This window comes from Rhagoletis zephyria, unplaced genomic scaffold, assembly GCF_001687245.7.
Source record: "Rhagoletis zephyria isolate East Lansing unplaced genomic scaffold, Rhagoletis_zephyria_1.1 Rzeph_scaffold_20100, whole genome shotgun sequence".
Taxonomy (NCBI): Eukaryota; Metazoa; Arthropoda; class Insecta; order Diptera; family Tephritidae; genus Rhagoletis; species Rhagoletis zephyria.
In genome coordinates, this window is record NW_016177159.1 from 1 (window position 1) to 8,698 (window position 8,698).

An 8,698-nucleotide genomic window follows, 5' to 3' on the forward strand; every position below is an offset into this window, starting at 1 on the left:
CAAATAGTCATTTAGTATTTTGTTGCATACTTTTAGGCATTTTGGTAAAAATAAAAACTGTACACGCCCATACAACTAGCAGCATTGCCAATTGACGGAAGCAGCACAGCACAATTTAAAATGTGGAAGTAAATTCCACACCATTTCTTTGTCTTTTTTTCCGCGTAGTTTAAAAAATAAAATAAAATAGAGAACTAACTTTCTCTCACGGACTCACCAATATCACGGGCAACCATTCGACCAGATTCTAAGACCAAGGCTTCCTTTAAAATATCTTCAGCATTAGGTTTGGAAATCAGCACAGATAACTCCTTAATTTGCTTGGCATGTGCAGGGACATCCTCTCGCAGTTGAATTGGCTGCAAATTACAAAGTTTATAGATTTCCAACTTCAAATTCTGTACACTGATACTTACAACATATAATTGATCCAAAGCACCTAGCACAGTACAAAGTTCAGCATTGGAGAAGCGGTGACTTGTGGGCACGATCAACATGGGCGACTTGAAGCCAGCCTACAAAATGAGATAAGTTATAAAAAATTGGATACAAAAGTATCTACATACATCTTGTTACTTAAAAATGTATCACTTTATTTCACCTTAATTGCTCGTTCCAACGACTTAGCTGCCGCTTTTTGGTACGTCCGCACATCATGATAATCTGTCAATTCTTGTACTGGTGAATAAACTATGGGCAAGTCCAACTTTTGCGATTTGAAGCAGGAAACCACACTATCGAATGCCTTATCAAATGCTCGAAACTCGCTAAATTGCTCCGCCAACTCCGCCGGCACTTGGCGATCGATAATACAGACTACATCACAGCTGGACTTTTGAATCAGCTTTGCAATTTTGACGCTGCAAGGAAGCAATCTGATAGCATGGGAGAAAAGTTAAAGATGGCATTCAATTATCCAATTTTTTAAGTTCAAGGTGAAAGAAGTTTAGAAACACAATCCACAATACTTCTACATGTAGCGATAGCATGGTGAAACCTATAAATACTTATTAATATAGCGCACATGTACCAACATATGTATATACATACGTATGTATATGCAGCAAGTGGACGTTTTTATCAAACCAATCAACACTTTATTGTGCGAAATGTTCCATTTGTGTTTTATGTATGTATGTATGTATGTATGTAGATATGCATAGCATTTACAATTAAAGGCTTTTTTGCACATACTCATTTCCTCATGTAAATACATATATGTATATGTATGTAGGTATAAGTCATAAACAATAAACCTTTATATGCCATGCCGTATATTCTATAGTATAATTTATGAGCACAAATGAAATGCTACTGATTACCTTATCAGTCCAGAAAGGAGGCGTAAAGCGAATTATTAAAACCAACAGAGGCACACACGCATGTCATGCATGCATGAGAAAAATATGTATGTATGTACATACATATATCTCGAATTGGCATACATATGTATGTACATATGTGCATATATTTTTAAGCATCCGCATATTTGTGCAGGTGTTTATTATTACAAAGTATGATCATACATATTTTACACTGCTTTAAACTTCGACTGAACCAATTTTGGTTATTTTAAGTTCAATACTTGGCAGTATTAAATGTACATATGTACATTGAATATGTTCGCATCCGTGTAGAGTACCTTAAAAAATTCGTGTGATTTTTCTTATGTTTAAGCTTATGGCGTTTTCTTATTTACAACAAAATTGTGTCTAAATTTTATTGAAGAAATACATACATAAATATATAATAAGTATATGAGCATTAGATTCTTGAAAGTTGCAATTTAAAAAAATTTTATAGAAGAAAATGCCTTTCACTATTGCGCGCTTTTTCTTGAGATGTGTATACTATGCTTTATACAATGATTTTATGAAAATAGAGGTTGACCGATTATTTGCTGCAGCCACTGTATATATTTAAAAATACATAAATAAATGCTGAATGGAATGTCTAACTGAGTTTACATCTTATAAAATCTAATCTTATCTGCAATTAGTCAGTTCACATAGCAGCACTTAGTTGATATAGAATTTTTATTAAGAAGGTGGATTTTTTAATCTTTGGGTAATCAATAATGCATATATGGATATTAGCATGGGCCGAAAATCCGCTTTTTAAAATTTTGATTGGTAATAGCAAAAATATGGTAAATAATGATCTAAAAAAAACAATCTGTGTGAAAGATGACAATTTTTTTCTTTAATTTTGCAAAGAGCTCGCCTTTTTGGGGTCTTGGTCGTAAAACTAACCATATTTTTATAAAAAATTGCAAAACATAAAATAATTAAAAAACAGTTTTGCAAAAAAAACCACTGTACCAAAACTTTGTGGATTTACTGTATATGTAGTTTTCTTAGAAAACCAACTGGGCAATTATTTACTACACACGTATCACGTACATATGTACATATCTATCAATAANATCACGCAGACCGCATAAATAGCATTAAAACAAAAAAATCTGTAGAATTTTACGGAATTTTCGTTCTATACTAGCTGACTATTTATTGTGAATTTTTAAATGACAGCGTTAAACAGATTTTACAGAACATATATATATCATGGAACATATATTCATACGCGTATGAAATCAATCCTGTTGTTAGAAATATGTAAGTGAAAAATTAATTTGTCATAATATGTGTTATTGTTTTTAACACTGCACTTTTGGTACGAGATAAACTGCAATTTAAGTTAAGCAAAAAGCACTCACGTATCAGTAACCATGTTAACGGATTTTATTAAGAAAATAAATGTGTTAACAAAATGTATAAAACCAACCACTAACGACAACGATTAGTGCCTAACTGAATATTCCAATAAAACAATTTCGAGCCATTGTATTCCAAGGCAGCCACAAACCGGCTGTAGCGGCGTAGATTACTTTGCTGCTGCAATATTTTTATGATGCCGGTTTATCTTCCGACTGATTAATTCATTTGAGTGAGAGAGCGATTCGACTACATATTATTAATATTTAAAGCCGCCATAGCAAAGTAAAAATTTAAGTAGATATTCCAATAGCCCGTGTGAGTGCGAATATGCAGTTTTATTGACGCAGGCTACAATACATATCGTCACCTGAAATGCAAAAAAGACGTAACAAACATCATCGTTGAAATAAGACCAATAAAAACAAAATACCTTGATTTACTTACATACCTATGTATATGATGAATTTCATCGAATTACAACACAGATAATTTTATGAAAAAAAATTAAAATATTTTTACGACTTTTTCCATTTCATTTACCTAAGATGTTGTTACATCGTTTTGCATTTTAGGTGACGATATATAACTAGATACTTAGCTTAAAATTTACTTGCCTATCAATTCCCATGGCGGAAGGTAGAAGTGCACTTTCTCCTTGTAAAGCAGCTACAAACAAGTGCTTCTTGTTCGCTTATTTCAAATACTTTTTTAAAAGCCGGTTTTCTTTTGGCCAACCAAAAAGCTCTGCGTCACGATGTGAATAGTGTAAGACTGTCTCCGTATTACTAAAACTTGGATTCAAACAAGAGCCAACTGCAATGAGAAGACAAGACTAATGAGCAGAAGAGAAAAAATTTGCATTTATAGAAGCCGAGCTGGGGACCAGAGATTAGCAATTTTACATATAAGCCAATGAGAGAAATGCCATATGGGTTTCCTTATCAGTTGGGCTTATACAACTCAAGACGCACAAACCACATGCCAAAAGAGTGCCTATCGAAGTCTACTGCGGCCGAATTTATTCATGCTGAACTTTGATTACCATTCACTCGTAGTTGCTTACCTCTGAAATTAAACTGCAATGAGTAATCTACTATTCAAAGAATATGAAAGTGAAGTTCCAAAATTAATTTGATGCAATTTCTTGTCCAACTCTTTTTATCACTACATTTACCGGTGCACTGTAAAAAATTAGTAATTTTTATGTACAGGTACGTTAGTCTTGAACCGGTTATTAGCTAGAGTGGTAAAAAGCAAGGTTAGTAGCCCGGTTAATAGCAAGGGTGGTGAAATATGCTGGCCTGGAAGTATATACCAGAGCACAAGGAGCAAGTTCACTAGTCGGCTGGTTACTTGCTATTGAAGACAATCGTCCGAGGGGTGAAGTAGCCGCGCTTTGTTGGAACGTGAGCTACTACTATGCATCTTCTTTGTTTTCTATATTCTTTGATATAAACACCGTAAAACCGTGAACCAGGTATAGTATAAAACAAGAAATGGTGAAATGAACTTGTCATGAATTGGTTATTACGCAAATGTCGTCAGGTGAAATGCGAGAGTGGTGAACCGGTTGTTAGTTAAAGTTATGAAATCTATAAATGCGAACCCTTTTTTCTTCTTCGTGTGAAAAATTGCAACCATGCGATTGTGTCAACAGCTGTTCGACTCAGTGTTGTAAGCCGATCACAAAAGGGCCAGCCAAAAAAGCCGGTTAGCCTGTTCCCGTACTTCACGATTTTCGGGTTTAACATGAACAGCTTTTAATAAACCTTATGTGAACGTAGCGTACGGGAATGACTTTGGACCACTGATGAGCACAGCCTTGCCCGCGGGCCAAGTTCTTTTAAAATTTCTCTACATTCTGTATAGGCGCGAGCAGAGCAAAAGCTCTCTCTGCGCATCGCTACTTTGGACTAAATCCTGCATATCCTAGACGTTCTGGAACGCACTAGGTTTTTAACACATATGTAAGGGCCCTGTCACACGGTCAGTATTTATTGACGTGATCCAACTATCGCGATATTTATTGACGGTGTAGCATGCAGTATTGATGGATCGTGATCCATATCGCAAAATTTCTAAAAATTTTGAAATCTGGATCGCGGATCGCAATACTATCAATAAATATTGAACGTGTAGCACTTTCAAACCCCGCTATCCATACATTTCGTCAGTACATCTTTTACTCTCATAATGCGAACATCGGCTCTGCCTTCGCTCTCGAGGCTTAAAATCTTTCAAAATAAATTTTAATTAACATTGGAAACTTTAAAATAATTGTGGAATGCATTATCTGTAAATTATACGTACAAAATAAAAACATTTTCTTGCGCCATAATAAGCATTCAGCACAAAAATTATGCAAATACTGACGTGATAAATGATGAACATGTAGCATTGGTGCGCGATCCACCAATANGATGAACATGTAGCATTGGTGCGCGATCCACCAATATGGATCGCGATCCAAATATCGTGATAATTACTGATCGTGTGACAGAGCCTCAGACGTAGAAATATTTTCACCTGCAAGGTGTGACTGTTCATCAGTGATGCGACGCTCCGGAGAATTCTCCGATTTCGGTGGAATTTGAATTTCTCGGGGGAATCGGGTAATGGCTTTGGATTTGGGGGAATTCAATATACAAACGACCTTGATTAAATCATTCCTATTTGTGGTTACATTTAGCTTTTATTTCCAACGTTTAGCTTTAGAAATTTGTGTTTAGCTATTGCTACTTTTGAAGCTTTTTTTATTCGAGTTAGCTGTTTTAGCAAAAAAAAAAAGTAATCAATATACTTACGAAAGTATAGTAAAACTGTGTTTGTCGTTCCTCTCTTACGTCAGGTTTTTATTAAAGGGCCTTGTAATTTCAATGATATCATTACTTCAAAAAATCCAGTGCAATGTAGAATAACAATGTGGATACCAAATGAAAGAGAAAACTTTGTGGGTGTAGGAAAAGATCTGCAGATTTGAGCAAAACATTAAAAATATTTACTAGTCACAATTATAAGGTATTTTGCTACTCCAATTCAATGTATGCTCATATTTGTCTACGTTATAATAATCTAATTATTAAATTTATGTACCTATTTTTGGGAAAAAAATGTTTTTAGCTATTTTGTTTAGCTACTTTTTGAAGAATTTAGCTATAAGCAATAGAATTTTTTGGCAGCACTGCGACATGTTTAACTTTTTCCACCTTTCGTTTGACGCTCTTTTCTCGTTTCGTTTTCGCCACCAAGCGAATATGTTTTTATACCCGAGCGCACTTGTGCACAAGGGTATATTAATTTTGTTCACATAACGGTTGTTTGTAACAGCCAAAACGAATCGAGATAGATATAGACAAATGTATACATAAATGATCAGGATGAAAAAAGAAATCGATTAAGCCATGTCTGTCTGTCCGTCCGTCCGTCTGTCCGTCTGTCCGTCTGTCCGTGTACACGATAACTCGAGCAAAAATTGAGATATCTCAACGAAATTTGGTATGTAGGCTTCCCTTAATCCAAGGTAGGTTGCTATTGAAAATGGGCGAAATCGGACTGTAACCACGCCCACTTCCCATGTAACGGTAATTTCCAGAAATACGAAAACTGCGATATTTTAGTAACTACTGAAGATAAATCACTCAAAATTGGTATTTACAATAATTTTTTGACAAAAAATAATAATATTATACATTTTTGGAAAATGGGCGTAGCCACGCCCACTTATGGTTACATGTGTATATCTTGGTAACCGCTGCACCAATTTCTTCCAAACTTGGCACAGTTGTCGGCCCTGGTACAGCATACAAAATCGCCTAAAATTTTTAAAATCGGACGATAACCACGCCCACATCCCATATAACGGTAATTTAGAGAAATACAAAATCTTCGATAAATCAGTAAATATTGAAGCTAATTTATTCAAAATTGATGCTTGCAACAATTCTTTACCAAGAAATACGTTTATGATAAAATTTTGGAAAATGGGCGTGGCACCGCCCACTTATGATCACATATATGTATCTCAGTAACCGTTCTACCAATTTGTACCAAACTCGGTGTGGTTATTGTGCTTGCCACATATAAGCAAACCGTTGAAAATTATTGAAATCGGACTAAAATAACGGCCGCTTCTCATATAACGGTAAATTTCAGAACTGCTTGAACTTCAAAATTTCGAAATCTAAGGACTCTAATTTACTCAAAATTGATACGCCCCGGCTTACCATATAGCCGTAGCTTTCGGTAAGGCGAAAAACATATATTTAATACGTGCGCCGGGTATTTAATGTTCGGCTCTGCCCGAACTTAGGCTTTCTTACTTGTTCATATATATCTCACACGTAATATTTTTTTTTGTTTTATTTAATAAAAAATTAGCATGTAGTGTGTTAAATATATTTATTTATTTATTTGACATTTTTGAAAATTATTGCATTACCACATCTGACAGGCTCTATATTCAATCAGAAAAATCCGGAAGATAGCTTGCAAAATATTTCTATACCACTCCAAGACTTTAAGTTGAAATACATATATACATAGCATTTTCACAAAACGTTAATATGTAAAATAACATCCCTACATTTAAAATAGCAAAAACGTATACATATATTCATGCCGATTCTGCAATTCACTCCCGATGATTGATTGTATTCAAAGCGAATAAATTGAAATTCACTCGAAAGTGAATTACCGAACCTGCCTGATTATCAGATATAAAAAATGAATGCAATTTTAAATTATACTCCGTTAATAAAGTTTCGTACATCGTCAATCAATTCTGGTAGCTGTTTTGCATCAAACAAAATAATTTTTCTATAAGGTGTTAGCGTCGCATCACCTTCCAGCCAATCTCCACTCATACCCACATCGCATTCGTCGACCACAGAAAACTCAAAGGAGTTAACTGCTTTGGAACATATCACCTCCTCTTCAGCATTGGTAAATGTATCCTCGGTAGGTTTCCCCTTTCGTGCCTCTTTACGATACAATTTCACAATCATCAAATAATAGCTAAAATTAAATTTCATTCCTTTCTGTTTGGCTGCCAACACTTCCTTATGTAAATTTTCCAGTAGTGGAACCGAAATTTGGGCAGGTATGTTTATAAAACGCTCATTGATTAGGAAACCAACCGGTCGTCCCTCATTGCCAAGTACATCGCGGAAATGCGTTAAAACTGCATCTGTTGCATGTTTTTCTGCGCGCTGCACTATGTATCCACGGAGTTGTTCTACACATGCTACATCCTTTTTCGCAGTCATGTTGACGACCGTTGTAATACCAAATATTGTGCCGTCTTCAACCATATCATCGTCCACGTCACTCTCTGCACCATCCTGTTCGCACTGACATATTACGCTGCCTACATAATTTTGACCTAAAAAGGGCATAAACAACAGAGGCAGCTATAAAGTCTTTTAAATGTCATACCAATTATCATTTCTGCCATTTGCATGGTGTCGATAGGCGCCTTAAGAAAAATCCTTTGTAGCAGCTGCGATATGCCATGGCGATCGGGATCAGTAGGTGCACGCCCTTCAAAATCGACTTCAACTTCCTAACATAATTTTGAAGAATGGATAAGTTTCTCAATTTTATGAATTTCTTGCAAACCTCATTGCCCGTGTAGGCATCAGGATGTGTCCCATCATCTTCGCTTGAGCTGTCTGAATTATCAGCTGAATCTTCTTCCATAGCAATAATATTTTTCTTCTTATTCGCCGACATGGTCTGTGTTTCTATAGAATAAATATTCTAATTAAAAAATGAATAAGATCAAATTATCACTTTGTTTAGTTTTGATGTACCCAAGGCGGATTTACCTATACAAATTTGTAATCAGCTGATTGTTATACACGTGTTGCTAATTCTGCGACCATGAACACCACCATGCTAAACAGAGGTAAGTGATGGAAAAGTAGGCACAATATTCCATTTTTGGCACTTTCATTCTCAGAGGCACTTTTGGCACAATTCAT

The 8,698-nt window shown here is 35.3% G+C and overlaps 2 protein-coding genes across 5 annotated transcripts; both read right to left on the reverse strand.

The window, feature by feature from the left end:
- Positions 1–179: 179 nt before the first annotated feature.
- LOC108380692 (putative aminopeptidase W07G4.4) lies at positions 180–3,896 on the reverse strand. Of its 2 annotated transcripts, XM_017637084.1 has the most exons (5): positions 3,781–3,896; positions 3,332–3,530; positions 602–875; positions 417–515; positions 180–359 (listed from the first exon to the last, which is right to left on the reverse strand). In XM_017637084.1, exons 2-5 carry the CDS (start codon positions 3,343–3,345, stop codon positions 195–197), a joined length of 552 nt encoding a protein of 183 aa, XP_017492573.1. In that variant the 5' UTR covers positions 3,346–3,530; positions 3,781–3,896; the 3' UTR covers positions 180–194. The 2 variants fall into 2 exon arrangements, with proteins under 2 accessions (XP_017492573.1, XP_017492574.1); XM_017637085.1 differs by lacking the exons at positions 3,332–3,530; positions 3,781–3,896 and adding an exon at positions 2,717–2,905.
- Positions 3,897–5,528: 1,632 nt separating this feature from the next.
- Positions 5,529–8,623, reverse strand: LOC108380691 (protein BCCIP homolog). Of its 3 annotated transcripts, none has more exons than XM_017637082.1 (5): positions 8,543–8,623; positions 8,334–8,474; positions 8,151–8,277; positions 7,117–8,097; positions 5,529–5,660 (listed from the first exon to the last, which is right to left on the reverse strand). In XM_017637082.1, the coding sequence occupies exons 2-4, from the start codon at positions 8,445–8,447 to the stop codon at positions 7,457–7,459; spliced, it is 882 nt and encodes a 293-aa protein (XP_017492571.1). In that variant the 5' UTR covers positions 8,448–8,474; positions 8,543–8,623; the 3' UTR covers positions 5,529–5,660; positions 7,117–7,456. The 3 variants fall into 3 exon arrangements, with proteins under 3 accessions (XP_017492571.1, XP_017492572.1, XP_017492570.1); XM_017637083.1 differs by having other exon boundaries at positions 8,528–8,546; XM_017637081.1 differs by lacking the exon at positions 8,543–8,623 and having other exon boundaries at positions 8,334–8,536.
- Positions 8,624–8,698: the final 75 nt, after the last annotated feature.

Bases quoted from the DNA above. Each gene is read 5' to 3' on its own strand.
- LOC108380692 (XM_017637084.1), bottom strand. The intron at 516-601 runs GTGAAATAAAGT...CTCATTTTGTAG, and splicing joins CGTTGGAACGAGCAATTAAG to GCTGGCTTCAAGTCGCCCAT. The intron at 360-416 runs GTAAGTATCAGT...TGTAATTTGCAG, and splicing joins CTTTGGATCAATTATATGTT to CCAATTCAACTGCGAGAGGA.
- LOC108380691 (XM_017637082.1), bottom strand. From the start codon at position 8,447: ATGTCGGCGAATAAGAAGAAAAATATTATTGCTATGGAAGAAGATTCA. The intron at 8,278-8,333 runs GTTTGCAAGAAA...AAATTATGTTAG, and splicing joins ATGCCTACACGGGCAATGAG to GAAGTTGAAGTCGATTTTGA. The intron at 8,098-8,150 runs GTATGACATTTA...TGCCCTTTTTAG, and splicing joins AATGGCAGAAATGATAATTG to GTCAAAATTATGTAGGCAGC.